Source organism: Podarcis vaucheri, assembly GCF_965113315.1.
Source record: "Podarcis vaucheri genome assembly, chromosome: 15".
Classification (NCBI taxonomy): domain Eukaryota; kingdom Metazoa; phylum Chordata; class Lepidosauria; order Squamata; family Lacertidae; genus Podarcis; species Podarcis vaucheri.
This window is the reverse complement of record NC_138753.1, coordinates 4,824,549-4,841,845: the sequence shown is the minus strand read 5'-3', so window position 1 is coordinate 4,841,845 and position 17,297 is coordinate 4,824,549. Positions and strand designations below refer to the sequence as shown.

Sequence of the window (17,297 nt, the reverse complement as noted above, 5' to 3'; positions counted from 1 at the left end):
ACCCGGCAGGCTTGTCGGTAGGATAAAACTAGGGGTGGCGGAAACCTACACAGAAGAAGGGAGATAGATAGGGGATAAATAAATGCACTGCCTTTTATCGCAAGCTTAACTCTGCAGTCATCTGAAAAGTCAAGGAGGCAGATGAGGAATGCCTCTCCGAAGGAGTGTAAAAGAGGCAAACTACATCAGTGCTTTCGTACAGGAGAGTCCAGCTCAACATCAAGAAGAACTTTCTGACAGCAAGAGCTGTTTGGGAAGTGGAAAGGTCTCCCTCAGAAGATTGTGTGCTCTCCTTCCTTGGAGGCTTTTAAGATTGTCTGGCCATCTGTCTAAGAGAAAAAGACAACAGAGACTTTGAAAAAGCCTGGGAACCATTCCTATTATATTTGCAGAAACAAAGAAAGACAATAGACTTGATGGCAGGATTTAAATAAACATCCCCATTATTAGCATCAGAAAATGTTTGGAAGCTAGCGAAATAAGACGATGTCTTTAATTTTATTTTTATGTTTTTAAGGTTTGATGTTATGTTATTAATAACTTTTCCTGTTGAGAGATAGCAAAGCGGGTGAAAATAGAAACAAACCAGAAACGCAAGTTGTGAGAATTGTTGGAGGGGAGGGAGGGAGGAATAAATAGTAAACGCTAAGAATCTGAGATGTATGTAATGAACGAAAATAAATAAATAAATAAATAAAAAAGATTGTCTGGCCATCTGTCATCGCTGCTTTAGCAGAGAGTCCTGCATTGTGGGTGGTGAGGGGGCTGGACTAGATGACCCTTGGGGTCCCTTCCAACTCTACAATTCTATGATTCTACAGGAATAGGAACCAAGAGGCAGTGTGGTGCAGTGGTTAAGGTTTCAGACTAGGAGGGCAGTGGCGGGGGAGGGCAGGAAAGAAGCCACAGTTCCCACATCTCCATTCAGCCATGAAACCCGCTGGGTGACCCTGGGCCAGCCTCTTCCAGCCTCGCAGGGTTATTAGTGAGGATTAAGAAGAACCTTTCCTGCCAACCTAGCAGTTCGAAAGCACACCAGTGCAAGCAGATAAATAGGTACTGCTCCAGCAGGAAGGTAAACGGCGTTTCTGTGTGCTGCTCTGGGTCACCAGAAGCGGCTTAGTCATGCTGGCCACATGACCCAGAAGCTGGACGCCAGCTCCCTTGGCCAATAAAGTGAGATGAGCGCCGCAACCCCAGAGTCGGCCACGACTGGACCTAACGGTCAGGGGTCCCTTTACCTTTACCTAAGAAGAACCTTATATGCCTTTGGAGGAGGAGGGGGCAACGCGATTCCATAAAACCTGGTGGCCGTCTTGTGGCGGCTCCTCGGCCTAAAGCTTTCCACATGGGTCCTTATTATCCAAGGCAACGAGGCGTTCCAAAAATCCCCATAAGAGACGCCCGGTCCACACAGGAAGAGCTTTGCTGGACCAAGCCCAAGGCCGATTCAGCCCAGCATCCCGGAGCCAACCCTGACGCCTCTGGGAAGCCCACAAGCGGGACGGGGAGGCAAGTGCCCCTTCTCCCCGCTCGCAAGCCCTGGGGTCCGGCGCTCCCAAGGCGTACCTTGGAAATGAGTTCGTCGTGGTTTGCCAGGTGGGCTCTGCAATGGATGCAGCTGTAGGTTCTGTGGCAGGAAGGCAGGTAAGCTTGGAACGTCTTGGACCGTGTCATCTTCACCATTGGAGCCACGGAGCGCTGGGTGAACTCGGGGGTGGCCCAGGAGGCGCTCCCACAAGACGGGTCGCAGGGGAAACACTGGAACACGCAGGTGAAGGCCGTGGCTTGGCAGGGGGCAGGTGTGGGGCAGGCTCCACACGCTGGCGACGGCTTCGGGGGAAGAGAACCTGGCGCAGGGGCCGGTCGACGACCTGCTCGGACCTGCGGAGGGCGGAAGAAGGAAAAACAAGGAAGTGAAACAAAGGGTTTAAACAGATAAAAAGGCCGCACAGGCAGACACCTGAAATTTCCCAGGTTCCCGTTCTGAAGGAGCAACCCCGATATTTTTCCAAGCAGAAAGTTGAATTGGCATGCAGACACCCCTGAAATCTCTCAAGTTCCCGTTCTAAATGAGAAACACCAGGTTTTCCAATAAGAAAATTGAATTTAAGCCTGGGCTTACACACACACACACACACAAATGCACACACACACGCAGAAACATCTATAATAGCTCAAGTTCCAGTTGTGAATGACGAACTTGTGTTTGCAGATGCACACACACCTAAAACATCTCAGGTTTGTTTCTTGCATGAGCAGCCCTACTCATTTTGCAATGGGGAAACAAATAAATTAAAAACCTGTCCCGGTTCACACATCAACACACACCTGGAATCTGTCAACTCCCAGTCCCCAATTATTTGCCGAGAAGAAAATGCAATTTGAAATATGCCCGGGTTTTTCCCTCAGCTCCTGGAAACGGCTTTCCTTACAGCACAACCTTAGGTGGGTTTACTCAGAAGTTAGTCCGAGCAAAGCCAATGAAAAATTTAGCAAGCATGCCTACGTCTCCAACACCAGATCTCTCGAAAGGTGTCTTTGGTGGAGATGCGAACACTAGAAATTTCCTTTTAAAAAAGGAGATAAAAAATAGGGGTGGAGAAAAAGAGCTTCTCCAGAAACACAGTTGTGCTTTCACAACACAGAATACAAAACAGGTTAGGCCTGTTTGCTTCCTGACCAGTTTTCAAGTTTCTAGCCCTCTGTCTCTTTATTTTTAAATCAACAAAATGACGCCTCCAGGGGTGCATTTGTGGGGCTAAAACTGCCAGTTTTTACAGTGCAATCTTATCTATATGTTGACTCAGAAATAAGCTCCGTTAAGCTCAATGGGACTGAAATCCCAGGAAAGTGTGTGCAGGATTTGTAGTCTTAGCACCTAAGTATTTCAAGTATGAGGAAGGGCAGCCTGCCGCTCAGTGAGAGAGTACTTGCTCTGCATGCAGAAGGTCGCAGGGTTTAATCTCTGGCATCTCCAGGTAGGGCTGGGAGGCACGCCTGCCTGGAACCTTGGAGAGAGGCTGCCAGTCAGTGCAGACAACACTGGGCTAAATGGACCAAAGGTCTGATTCAGGATAAGGCTGGTTCTTATGTTCTCAATAGAGACCCAGGTCGCCTCCCAGACAGGCCTATCTCCTTTTACCCGGGGCAGGCGGGGAACCTGTAGCTTTCCAGATGTTTGTGAACTCCCACCAGCCTCAGGCAGCGTGGTCAGGGATGATGGGAATCCAACAACATCTGGGGCAGAGTTTCTCAACGTTTTTAGCTCCCCTTATAGCTAAAAATCCTACGCTGCCTCTTCAAACATGGCTCGCCTGATTATTTTATTTGCAACAAAATTTTGGGACTTTCACATTTTTTAACTTAGGCTGCTGGTGTTTTTTGAAAATACTCACCCGCCCCTCCCCATATCTTCAGAACCTGCCCCCCCCCAGGGAGAGGCATACCCTCCTAGTTGAGAAACCATGATTGGGAGGGGTGTCACAGGTTCCTACCTTAGGGTCACAGACCCTCCCCCAATTCAAAATACAGTGGTACCTCAGGTCACATACGCTTCAGGTTATAGACTCCACTAACACAGAAATATTGCTTCGGGTTAAGAACTTTGCTTCAGGATGAGAACAGAAATTGTGCAGCGGCGGTGCAGCGGCAGTGGGAGGCCCCATTAGCTAAAGTGGTGCTTCAGGTTAAGAACAGTTTCAGGTTAAGAACGGATCTCCGGAACGAATTAAGTACTTAACCCAAGGTACCACTGTATATTCATTATCACGTCCAGGCATCCCCAAACTCAGCCCTCCAGATGTTCTGGGACTACAATTCCCATCATCCCTGACCACTGGTCCTGTTAGCTAGGGATGATGGGAGTTGTAGTATGGAGGGCCGAGTTTGGGGAAGCCTGATCATGTCTCTAGTCCTTTTACTTATATAGATTGTCAACGGATGGGGTAATTGTCAAGGAACTGCTTTTACTTATTGAATAAATTGCCATATATTTGTGGGGCTAGAACTCCCACCAGAGTTGCCTGGGGCTGATGGGAATTGTAGTTCCAAACATCTAGAAGGTGCAAGGCTGGTCAACATGGGTTTACAGTTTACAACCCTATACTGACAGCAATGGGGGGGTTGTAGCAGTTGAAAAAATATTGAACGAAATAGATCCTTTGCATGTTTACTCAGAAGTAGGAAGTTAATCCTACTGTGTTCTACGGGACCTACTTAGCAATTGTGTGCTGTTATTGGGCTACTATTTGTATTGACTTAAATGGTGCTTATATTTAGGCAAGGCTGATTCTTTAAAATATATATACAGGTACCTTTTTTAAAAAAAAAACCCTTCAAGTAGCACGATGCACCATTTTCATATAGATATAGATATATAGTTTTGGGCATATGGTGATTTGATGGAGGTTTCAAATATATTAAAAACTCAGGCAATCGATCAACTGAGGACCAAATGACACAGAATATTTTTCATACACAGAAACTGGCTGTTTTTATTCTGAAGAGGAGATAAAAAGCAGCAGCCTCCATTTGGTCAGGAATGTGCCCCGATCGAGATTGGGGTCCACACACCAGGTCCTTGCTGAAAATCATCTCTCTCCAGCAGCTGAAGATAAGTTTTCTGAAAAGAGCATCTTTGGGAGCCAAAAACCACATGGATAGCATTGTCGCGGGACAATCTCTGATCTGCATTATGGCCCCAGCTGTTCTTCCTCCAATTTAGAAGTGGCCCGTTTAAACAATCCTTCTGCATATTAAGCATTTCACCTATATTTGACGTAACACAGCCTAAAAAAGGTATTCATTCTTTTTGATGTAAATACACTTCCCCCATCTATTGTATTACTTAGGTTTTTGTTTTTTTAATCACTTTATTATCTGGTTAACTTGGAGGGGAAACTCCCCAGCAGACAAAATGAAAGGGGGAAAGCAGAAAAAGTTTTCTCTAAGCTGGCTGAAGTAACTTGCCAAAAGCAGAAGAATTGATCTCCCAAAAGGTGACCTCCAACTATTTCTGTCCTGCTGAAAACCATCTCCATAACAAAGACCCCAAACCACAAATCTCAACACAATGAAGGCGTACCCCCAGCTCAGCAGAGGCAGCGCTGCTGATAACTCAGGGGGATTCAGGGGGATTTGAGAGATACCGCAGTGGATGGAAACACTAGGAGAGAAGAAGAGATCCCAATCGATCCAGCCGCCTGGCTCACTAGACAGAAGGGAAGTTTCAACCACAGACTTCGTCCCCCACAGAAACCACTGGGGTGTTTACAGAATGTGAAGCAGAAAGACCCCCAAACTGTGTGCTGGGGTACCAAACCCTCCAAGTGTCCCTATTTTCCAGGGACGTCCCTGATTTCGAAAAGCCATCCCAGTTTCTGATTCGATCCCAGAATGTCCCACTTTTCCTTAGGATGTCCCTATTTTCATTGGAGAAATGTTGGAGGGTATGGAGTTATCCGACCCCTGAGCTGTCTGAAGGCAATCCTGTATTGGGAAGTTCTTTAAAAAAAATGTTTAATGTTTTATTATCTTTTCATATATGTTGGAAGCTGCCCAGAGTGGCTGGGGCAACCCAATAAGATTTGTGTGGTACAGTGGTACCTCGGGTTAAGTACTTAATTCGTTCCGGAGGTCCGTTCTTAACCTGAAACTGTTCTTAACCTGAAGCACCACTTTAGCTAATGGGGCCTCCTGCTGCTGCCGCGCCACAACAGCACGATTTCTGTTCTTATCCTGAAGCAAAGTTCTTAACCTGAAGCACTATTTCTGGGTTAGCGGAGTCTGTAACCTGAAGCGTATGTAACCCGAGGTACCACTGTATAAAGAGTAAAATTATCATTGTGGAATGGGACATCGCTATTTTCACCGGAGAAATGTTGGAGGGTAAGGGATATCATTGCCCCACAGGATAAGAAGGCCCCAGGCCCCATATGCGCCATACATGAAAAGTGGGATCATACCAAGGAATTCTGGGAGCTGTAGTTTGTTAAGGGTGCTGAGTGTGGCGAGGAGGCCCCTACTCCCTTCACAGAGCTACAATTCCCAGAGTTCCCTGGGAAGGTGGAGCATTAAATGAAATAGCTCACAGCTACCGTAAGGCCGGCGTTGAGGGGGGTTGGACTAGATGACCCTTGGAGTCCCTGCCAACTTTGCGATTCTAACGTCAGATGCTCCAAAATGTCCCTAGCTGAAAGTTTTCTCCCCAGCCAGCCACCGCGGATCCCTGTTCCGCTCTGCCCCAGGAGGGCAATGACAGGCACGAACGCCTCACTTGTCTCGTAAACTGCTGAGCAAGGGCCCTCTGCCATCACCATCACAGTAAACTCAGCGCTTTTAAGCCTAAAAAAAAGAGAGAGAGAAAGGGAATGCAACACTTTGCAGAACTGCCAACTGAGCAGATCGGCTTTTCAGCAGGGGGAAAAAAGGGAGGGAAGCCCTCAAGATGCTCTGAGCTTGCTTGCCTCTCCGATTCCAAGCAGGTGGGCTACCAGCCACAATGGCCGAATTCAGCGTCCACCCAGAAGTGGAGGGAGTGTTTTGGTGGCGCTTTTTGGGCCTCGCATTGGGGCATCTGGTCTATTTGTTTCCTAGCGGGGAGTTCCCGGCACCACCAAGGAAACCCAAAAACATTGTGTTTTTTAATACGGATAGTGCCTTTTGTGAGTTCTAGGGCACAACCAACCCAGGACTCCTGCCTGACCCAGCCCCGAATCCATTTGTGCCTGTGTGCCAATGTCCAATTAAGGTTCACTGGTCCGCCACCTTGATTCAACATGGCGTCTGGTTTCCAAACACAGATGAAGACTGCTACCTCCACCTCAGGGACCCTCATGACACACTGGGCGATGCGATCTTCGGAGGCCTCCAAATCAGAAAGGGGTTCTAATGAAACCAACCCTTAATCCAGAATCGCGAGGACTGGGAGATTGTTCTGTTTCAGTGGAAGAGTCTCCGCTTTGCCCCAGCAGATCCAAGCAGGGTGGACAAAGACCTGCTCGGCTAGAGAGCTGCTGCCAGTCAGTGTAGGCCAGGGGTCAGCAAACTTTTTCCGCAGGGGGCCAGTCCACTCTCCTCAGACCTTGTGGGGGCCGGACTAGATTTTGAAAAGAAAATATGAACGAATTCCTATGCTCCACAAATAACCCAGAGATGCATTTTAAATAAAAGCACACATTCTACTCGTGTAAAAACACGCTGATTTCCAGACCGTCCGTGGGCCAGATTTAGAAGGCAATTGGGCCAGATCCGGCCCCTGGGCCTTAGTTTGCCTACCCATGGTGTAGGCAATACTGTATTGAGCTTGATAGGCCAAGAGCCCAACTCAGAATTAAGGTAGTTTCCAGAGAAAATGGGCTGCCAACCTGCGGATCCTAATCTAACTTCCCACTGTGTAAAGAGCCGGTGTGAATATGCCCACACGTAGCCATTGTTGGTCGCATAAAAATATATAAATAAAACCAGTTGCAGCCTCCCACGGCCCCTTCTTTTATGCTTCGACCAGCTTCTGGCTGGGTGGAAAAGGCCTTTTCGAGCTATTTAAAGCCCAGAGCCTTCTGTTTCCATTCCTGATGGGAGGGCTGCTGGAGTATTTCAAGATTAGGGTGTGTTTGACTTCCACTCCCTGCTCCTTAAATAGGGGCTTCCCTCAAATCAACGCCCCCTCCAGCGGTTTAAAGCTGCGCCCTCTCTTTGTTGGGAAGGAGTTTTTTTTGGAGGGAGCCTTTGCCTGGGTGGCAAGGTCTGCTCTGCCCCACATGCCCTTTCCCTCTCATTCTCTCTCTCACACACACATGAAAAGGCTTTCCCTGCCACTCTCGGCCAATCAGCTGGCTATTATGGGCAGAAGAGCCAGCCAGTGTGAGATCAGTTGGCAAACCCTACTGAGCTGTAGATAAGTGTAAACTTGCTGACAAGTGTGAATGATTGCGACCAGCTGGAATGTGTCCTTGAACTCTGATAAGTGTCTCTTGCTTGTCTAGATGACGAGAGCTGCTTGTGTAGCCTACTGTCAAAAACTGAAAATCTGGACACAACAAAGTTGTTGGAGCTACACTTCTGACATGAGCTTTGATACACCCGGATTTCCCTGGACGTTTCAGCGATTCCCGCCTGGACGCTGTTTATGGTGACAGAATCCCAGCTATGTTTGGGAAATTCTGGTCATATGGCAACCCTACCTACTGTGTGAAAAAGCCACAGAATTCACAAACAGAAAGGAGTGTGGCCCTTGAACTGAAAACACTTCCTCACCTTACCTTATCCTGTAAGAATCTACAAATCTTATGCCAGATCATTTGCTCATTGAGCCCAATATTGTCTGCTCTGACTGGCAGCAGCTCTTGCCAGCTACCTCAGGTTCTTTCTAACTGGAGATGCTGGGAATGAAATTTGAGGCAAAGCATATGTTCTATTCACTGAGCAATCGTCTCTTTCCCATATATACACAACTCTTTTCCGAGTATGGAGCAGCTATGCCTTCTTGTTGGACATTCTGCACTCCGTGTATGCTCAGGAGCAAATTCCTCTCTTACTACTGCTTGATGTGCATTTTAAACGTCTAGACTGCACTCATCTCACAAGGTCTGACATAGGCGTCAACCCCCTGGGGCCCTGGGTGTCCGAGCACCCACAAAATTCCCCATGAAAGGGCTGGGCACCCACAAATTTCCATGCCAGGGCCATGCACACTGCGTGGTACCCAAGGTGCGAGGGCACCCACGGACACAGGGAGCTCAAAGGAGGGAGGGTGGGTGGGCAGGCAGGGAGCAGCCTCTGGCTTGCAGGCCAATCGAGGCCCGCAATATGTTGTTTCAAAACACATATCCACCTTTCACACAGCTGGCATCGCTCTGATGGGAGCAACATCAGCTAATGGATGCAGGTTTAGGGTTGGATCCTGTGCTACCTGCAGAATAGATGTACGCAGCACACTGCTGTCTGAAAGCTGCTTTCCACCCAGCCCTGGACTGCTCTTCAAAACTCCCAGAGGTTTAAAAAACAGTGCTGGACCTTTTGCAAAAAGGCTTTCAAACAGGCCCATGCTGCTCTTTGACGTCCTGACGGTCGGGGCTACAAAGGGCAGCCGCATCTGAGGTCACAGTGAGGGAAAAGTGGGCAGGGAAGGACCTGGCCTCCAGGGCAGAAAAGTTCCCTGCCCCTGCTCTAGACTTGCTAAAGCAAAATTTTAAAATCCCAACCCTTAAAGAAAAAAATTAACATCCCACAAATCTCTTCCACCAAACTTCCTCCCTTCCTCCCTGCAGTTTTCATTTTGCCAGCCCCTCTCCTGAAGAAATGAGGCACTTTTCACACATTTGTGAGACAAGGGACCCCAGTGAGAGATACTGGCTGAATCGTGACTCACTCCAGTGTCGCACAGCACTCTGCTGTGCCTTTTTATGGTGAAACAGAAGCTGTATCCTACTTTCCCATTAAGTATATATATATTCCACAAACACAGGAGGCTGCCTTATGCTGAGTCACCCCATCCATCCATCAAGCTCAGTATCGTTGACACTGATCAATAGCATCACTCCAGATTTTCAGGAAGCAGGTATTTCACAGCCCTACCAGGAGATGACACTGACATTGGACCTTGGACCTTCTAGATCAGGGGTGCCCAAACTTTTTTCAAGGAGGGCCAGATTTGATGAAGTGAAGGGCCATGAGGGCCAACCAAAGTTGTTGAGCTTTTTTTAGGATTGAAATTGTTGAGCTTTTTTTTTTAGGGTTGAAGTTGTTAAGGGTTTTTTTTTGAGGATTTGAGGATTTTACCCCATAAACTGAGCCTTTGGCCAACAAGGGAATCAAAGGTGTGCTAAAGGTGGGAAAGGAGATTGAGAGGAGCTGAACGGATTATTTGCATCTGTCTTCAGAGCAGAAGACTCGCAAGTAACATAAAAGTAATTAGGTGAAACAGGAGAGATGCGAGCCGGGAAGGGCGACAGAAGGGCCCGGCCGGGCGACAACTCACCTCGCAGGCGGCGCGCCATCCCTTTGGCCCAGGCGAGGCGGCGGCGGCTACCCAGCAACCTCCTTGCCCGTCTCCTCGTGAGGGAAACGCGGCGTCGCCGTCGGGGCGCCTCCAGCAGAGCAAGGCCACTGGCCTGCCTTCCCCTCCGCCTTCCTCCTTTTCACCGCGCCACCTGCACCTCCGCTGCCTCCCGCTCTCGGCGGGCCCTCCCGGGCGTCGGGCTCCGAGGGCGAAGGCACCCCTCCTCGGCCCCACTCCACCACGCCCATCTGCAGCACGGCCCCCGCTGCCACGCTCCCGCCAGCCGCCCTGGCCGCTTCGCCCGCCTCCTCGGGCTCGAAGCCCGGGTTGTCCCGACTCCAGGCCTGCCTCGAGCAAGACGAGAGCGGCGGCAACGGCGAGCAAGACGAAGGAGGAGGAGAAGGAGAAGGAGAAGAAGCAGCGGTGGCGACTCCGCCGCCGCTGCTCGGCAGGTCCCGCAGCCGCCCCAGCTCCAGATGCTCCAGGCCGCTGGGAGGGCAAAGTCCCGCTATGGCCCCCCGACCCTGGACGAAGGCCGCCGCCGCCTCAGAAATTTTCTTTCAGGCCGGCCGAGTAACGGCGCGGGAAGGGAGCGCTTTCGCTTTCTCCACCGTCTGCCTTCCAGCCCCCCAGCCCCGCCCACAGCGCGCCGCCTCGCAGGGGGAAGCGGGCTGGCAGCTACACGGGCCACATGACGAGGTCTGGCGGGCCGGATTCGGCCCGCGGGCCTTGTGTTTGACACCCGTGTTCTAGATGCAAAGGAGATGTTCTACACACACACACACACACACACCCCAAGCTAGGGCTTTGGAAAGGAGAGAATGTTGCAGGTTAGGAAGCATCACATTATTTGGGGTTGCAGGGACACATAAACTTTATTTTTCTATTTCAGCATGGTCAGGCAGCCATGCGCCAAATAAGCGACTGAACTTCAACTTCATTCATCAGAGATCCTTTAAACTGGAAATCCAGAACTGAAATGATGCCGATAAGAACTCCACCTTTCTCTTTTTGAAAGCTGAAGATATATACTTGGGAAACTTCTTCAGCTCTAGGCAGTGGTGTAGCGTGGGTTGTCAGCACCCGGGGCAAGGCAAGTAATTTGTGCCCCCTAACCCGTGGATTTTAGCACTCGAGTGCGAGTGTCCCCCCAGATGTTGCGCCCGGTGCGGCTGGCCCCCCCTGCACCCCCCATGCTATGCCACTGGCTCTAGGGCCGCACCCAGTGATGGGCAACCTTCCAAGGGCCACATGCCACAGGTGGGTGGGGCCAAAGGCAAAAGTGGGCGGGTGTGAATTTTAGCTAGTCACATATTTGGGCATTATCAGAATGAGCAGACACACTCCAGCCAGGCGTAAACAATGAAGGTGTAGAACTGGGCTGGTGAGAGTCCAGAGGGCCACATAGAGAAGCTTGGGGTCCGCATTTGTCCCACCGGCCGAGCCCTGACGTAACACAACCAGGTAAGAGATTGAACAATCCCATGTTTGCCTGGGTTGTTGGCATCTACCTCTCTTGCAAGACAAACCACTGGGGAGTTACAGCGCCTGCTGTGGCTGTAGAGACCGATATGGGAGAGACATGTTTTGTTGCAGTTGGGGCTGAGGAAGATGTTTGGTTGTGCTGCTGCAGCAGATTCACTATGGTGTTTCTTCTCTCTGCGCTCCTCCCAGCAGCCATTCCTCCTCTGGTCACTGTTTTGGATGCACAAACTGACTATTCATCTGTGGCGATCACACAGGGTTCCCGGACGTTTGACGGTCTATTGATCCCTGGTGCCACCACTGTGATTGCTTCCCCGCTGCCACCAACCTGTTTCTCTCGGGTACACACGGAGTCCAGACAGTTGTTAACATTAATCCCAATAAACAAGTTTATTTTATAAGCATTAACAAGTGTATGGTTTCAGATAATTTCTCTTGTCAGTTTCTTAATCTTAGTTTCTTTACCAGCCTATACCTTCCTAATAACTGCTAACTGATTATCCCAACTGTCTGACTCCTATCACTTTCTCTCTCTCTCTCTCACACATCAAAACTCGACCAACCCATAGACTTATCCTCCCTCTTCCTTCTGCAACTCCCAACTGACTTCCAAACAACTCCAACTCTAACTCTAACTCCTCCCCTTGGGTTCCCACTGGCCAATCACTTCACACTCATTTAACCCTTTCCTTATGACCCACCTAGGAGGGCAAACGCCACACCAACTTTCAAAGCCATTCCCACACAGCAAGGTTGATATAGCCAATCTTCATGCCACGTTTGCAGACATTTTTGTAGCGCAGAGTTGGGCTACCAACAGGCCTGGTGCCTGAAGAATGTCCTTGGGGATCCTGCTATCTTCCATTCTGCGAACATGACAGAGCCAGCGTAGACGTCCCTGAGACAGGATTGCAAACATGTTGGGAATGTGGGCTTGGGAGAGCACCACTTTGAGACTCTGTCCTGCCATTTCCTGGGTAGCACAGCAACTTTTAGGCTCCATCTACACTTTAAAGCGACAGGGACACGGGTGGCACTGTGGGTTAAACCACAGAGCCTAGGGGTGGCCCATCAGAAGGTCGGCGGTTCGAATCCCCACGACGGGGTGAACTCCCGTTGCTCGGTCCCTGCTCCTGCCAACCTAGCAGTTCGAAAGCACATCAAAGTGCAAGTAGATAAACAGGTACCACTCCGGCGGGAAGGTAAACGGCGTTTCCGTGTGCTGCTCTGATTCGCCAGAAGCGGCTTAGTCATGCTGGCCACATGACCCGGAAGATGTACGCCGGCTCCCTCGGCCAATAAAGTGAGATGAGCGCCACAATCTCAGAGTTGGGTCACAACTGGACCTAATGGTCAGGGGTCCCTTTACCTTTAAACTTTAAAGCAGCCACATACCACTTCAAACTGTCATGGTTTCCTCCAAAGCACCGTGGGAACTGTAGCTTCCCTGGGAAGCGGGACCCATTGCTACACGGCTCTGGAAATTGTAGCTCTGCGAGGTGTCGCCTAATGCCTTTCAGCACCCTTAACAAACTAGAGTTCCCAAGATTCTCTCTTCTTTTTTGCGGGGGAAGTAATACCTGACTGTTTATAAAGTGGTACAATACTGCTTCAAATGTAAGGTGCAGATGGTGTGCAAAAGTTGGCTGGATCCATCAGATTCCCCACCCACCCCCTCCAGGCAGGATCTCTCTCCCTGCTTCGCCAAACAGCAGTTTCAGTCTTGGGTTGCAACCAGCTTCCCCACCCACCATCAGGATTGGCACCCATCCCACGGTGGCAGAACAGAGGGCAGGGCAGCCCTCAAGCCCGCAGAACTGAGAGAGTTGTGAGCGCCTTTCCGAAAGGAGAGATATTTATTTCTTACCCCTGCTTTGCAGAGGGGCTGGACTAGATGACCCCCCTTGGGCCCCTTCCAAGCCTACAGCGCTATGCATATAAAAATAAATGTCCATTTGCCCTTGCTTTTTCTGGATCGTGCCACATAATCGCCACCTCCTGGCATTGCTCCATGTGGAGCAACAGATGTTTTGCTGAGCACATTTTGGCAGCCGGCCAAGAGCTGCTCGAATAAATATATTCTCTGGCTCTCCTGCCCCCCCCACCACAGTGCTTCTCTTCCAAACGATCAAGTTCAAACAGCTAATTGGAGCTTAGATAGGTCAGCAACGCAAGAACACAGCATCTCTAGAACGTGTGTGTGCATCTTCGCCTTCCAGAGTGCTGACCAGAGCTTTTCCAAAACATTGGTGGCAAAATTATTATTATTATTTTTTAAATGGAGATGTGTGCAGGTCTTGCACTGCTAAAGGTGTAGGTTGACTGCAGCCTTCGGCAGCCTGACCTACAACTCCCATCTTCCCCGGCCAATTCAACCAGGTTGAATTTGACTCTGAATTGATTTTGGCATGAATTGATTTTAGAATGTATTTCAATTAATTGACTGTGATTTTATGTAAATTGTGTTATTTTTATTGTTGTTAGCCGCTCTGAGCCCGGCTTCAGCTGGGGAGGGTGGGATGTAAATAAATTATGACTATTATTATTATTAATAATAATTATTCCAAAACACCTGGAAGGGCACCCTTGGCCAAAGGTTGAGCCTTAAAGGGGTGGCTGACTCGCAGTTCTCCAGAGGCTGCCAAAATGCAATCCCCGCCATCCCTGATCCCTGGCAGGGACCAGTGTCTAGTTCAACAACAGCTGGGCCAACTAGCAGTATCAGAAACTCAGATATATGAGCTAATAGCCAAATGGTGATTAGAACAGTGCAACCCTCCCAGGACGTGGCGTGATTTGGATAGCCTCTTACATCAGAGGCATTGAGTGTCTATGGCCAATAACAGCAATTTCTCTCTCTTTCCCACGTGATAAACGCTTTTAAAAAAAGATACGCTAAAATATGTCCAAACCAATGGGTGTTCCACGTAACAAAATGGTTACCAGCTTTAGAGAGCTTCCACCATTGGCTGGCTTTGCAGGATTTGGGGAAGTAGCAATTAAAGGCATCGAGGCAAGCCAATGCGCCAAGGTATATTATATGTACCTGCTGTTGTCCCAAGTCATCCCCTGGCAAATCACAGAGAAATAACAACGAGTGATCATTATTCTGCCAAGAACTCATCAATACAAAAAAAGGAAATCCTTGCAATTATATTAATCACGCTCCTCAGCAGAGCAAAATAGATGCTTTGCATGCAGAGACGTTTTCCAGAATAAACATCTATCCATTTCACAAGGCTGCCTTTAATTCTACAATAGTCAACCTGGTGACCCCCCCCCCCCAATTTTTGCTTAACTGCATTACATTCCTGATCGTTGGGCAGAGGTGGCTGGGGGCTGATGGGAGTTGGGAATCCATCAAGTTCTGGGGGGAACCTCTCTCTCAAAAAACACTAGAACCCAAACAGGGCCATCCAATGGAGCCGCGTGTTTGAAGGTTGAGGACGAACAAAAGGAACTGCTCAACAAACAACTAAACTGTGGAACTCATTTCTGCAGGAGCCAGTGATGGCCAACACCTTCGATAGCTTTAAAAGAGGATCGGACAAGTTCATGGAGGAGAAAGGCTATCAATGGGTACTAGCCATGATTGCTTTTTTCTCCACGGCTGGAGGTACTAACAAGACCCTCCAAGCGTCCCTATTTTCCAGGGACAGTCCCAGATTCACAGAAACCATCATGGTTTCTGATTTGATCCCAGAATGTCCCGGTTTTCTTTAGGATGTCCCTATTCTCATCAGAAAAAGGTATGGAATTATGTGACCCCGAGCCAAGGAGATAAGCAACTATACAACCTTTAGAATACATCTAAAGGAAGCACTGCATATGTAAGTTGTGTTTTTTAAATGTTTAATGTTTTATTATGTATTTATTATTTATTATAATCTGCTCTTTTTAATGTTTAATGTTTTATTATGTATTTATTATAATTTGCTCCCCCAAAGATGTAGGGATGGCTGCCAACTTGGATGGCCCTATTGGGTTCCAGTATTATAACATACACAACCCCTAATCTGGTAGTGGTACAGTTAAGCGTTGCAGCCTTTTTAAACGGTTTCTGCTTCTATGCCATACGTCCATATTTTCCTGGTATTGACGGAAGTGATATATGGGGGAATTTCCAAAAGACAGCAGTTTGTCCTAGATCAGGAGTCAGCAAACTTTTTCAGCAGGGGGCCAGTCCACTGCTCCTCAGACCTTGGGGGGGGGGAGCTATATTTTGAAGGGGGGGAAATGAATGAATTCCTATGCCCCACAAATAACCCAGAGATGCATTTTAAATAAAAGGACACATTCTACTCATGTAAAAACACGCTGATTCCCAGACCGTCCATGGGCCAGATTTAGAAGGCAATTGGGCCAGATCCGGCCCCCGGGCCTTAGTTGCCTACCAATGTCCTAGATCTTAGGCAAGTCAATTGAAAAATCATGGGGTGTTTGGGTTTTTTTAAAGGATTTTGGGGTTTGTCTGAAAAAAGATACTCTGCGACTTGTTTTCCAGGTTTCCCTAAGAAAAACGCCCCACAAATTTGGGGGTTCCCTAAAAATATATATATGGCAACCCTACTTTAACAGCCCCCATCAGCAGATGATCCTGTGTTGTGAAAAGCTGCAATTTGCTAGTTTGGGCTGCTGTTGCTGCTGCTGCTCTGGAGGGTTTTGCTCTGGCAAAGTGGCAATCCAAGGATCAGTCCAGGAAGAAGCGCACCCTGCCTTTTTTCTGCACCATTGAACAGAAAGTCCATTTCCCTTCCCTTAAACCTGACGGTTCGCATTTCTCAAAGCTCTTTTTGCTTTGATCCAACATATGCTGGCCATAAAAACTTGGACTGCGTTATCTATCCAAAGAAGGCAACCTTAAGTGATTAAAGAGGCCACTCTTTAAATGAAGGTCACTCTTTGAGGTAGGCCGTAAACCTTCAGCTACAAGGAACAGGTTGTCTATAACCACAGAGGCTCAGAACCTGTTGATCTGGTAGAGATTAACAATTGATTACTACTTCATTAACCTGTCTTTTTAAAAACAAAAACAAGGCAACGTGAATTGCAGGAGCTTAGATCAATGTATATTGAAACACACACACACCTCGAGTAAATTACGTCACCAAAAGACAGGTCTAACACAAGGTTGTAAAGTTACTTGACAGTGTTTTAAAAGCAGTCACTGAGGTGTGGCATATATCCAGTGGCATAGCGTGGGGGGTGCAGGGGGGGCTGGCCGCACCGGGCGCAACATCTGGGGGTTAGGGGGCGCAAATCCATGGGTTAGGGGGCGCAAATCCACGGGTTAGGGGGCACAAATTATTTCCCTTGCCCCGGGTGCTGACAACCCACGCTACGCCACTGCATATATCCATTCACAGCCATGAAAAGCAAATTGTTATCCAACCACCAACCAGAGGACCTCCTTTGTTTACTCCTAAGACAGCCTGCCCCAACATGGCAACATCCAGAGGTTTCGTCCTACAACTCTCAAAAGCCCCACTGGGACTGAACCATGGGTTTGTTGTTGGCTTATGAACTCTGACTTGTTTTAACTATGGTTTGCAGTTATGTGTGAACCCCACCACCCCTTCCTTAACCATGGTTTGTTTGGAGCAGCCCAGATGCTCCCCAAATTACAAAGATGGCAAACAAGCCATGGTTTGTCGGACTGTCTGTGGGACAACTCATGGTTTGTTAAGCAAACCACAGTGTAGCAGTGGCAGAAGCTGTTAGGCAGAGCTGGGGGCCTGCAGAGAAGAGATGGTTGAAATAAATGCACCAAAGCAGTATTCAAATGTCTGACGGGCTGTAACACAGAAGAGGG

The 17,297-nt window shown here is 48.7% G+C and overlaps 1 protein-coding gene across 2 annotated transcripts in view; it reads right to left on the bottom strand.

Moving 5' to 3' along the window:
• Positions 1-17,297, bottom strand: part of YPEL2 (yippee like 2) — a 47,284-nt gene that overhangs the window by 11,846 nt on the left and 18,141 nt on the right. The window contains exons 1-2 of one of the 2 annotated variants that reach the window (XM_082202009.1): positions 6,903-7,040; positions 1,570-1,884 (exon numbers count right to left, since the gene is read on the bottom strand). In XM_082202009.1, coding sequence (XP_082058135.1) covers positions 1,570-1,686 — 117 coding nt within the window. In that variant the 5' untranslated portion in view covers positions 1,687-1,884; positions 6,903-7,040. Of the gene's footprint in view, positions 1-1,569; positions 1,885-6,902; positions 7,041-17,297 lie in introns of those variants that run through there. The other variant, XM_082202008.1, reaches the window with a different exon arrangement.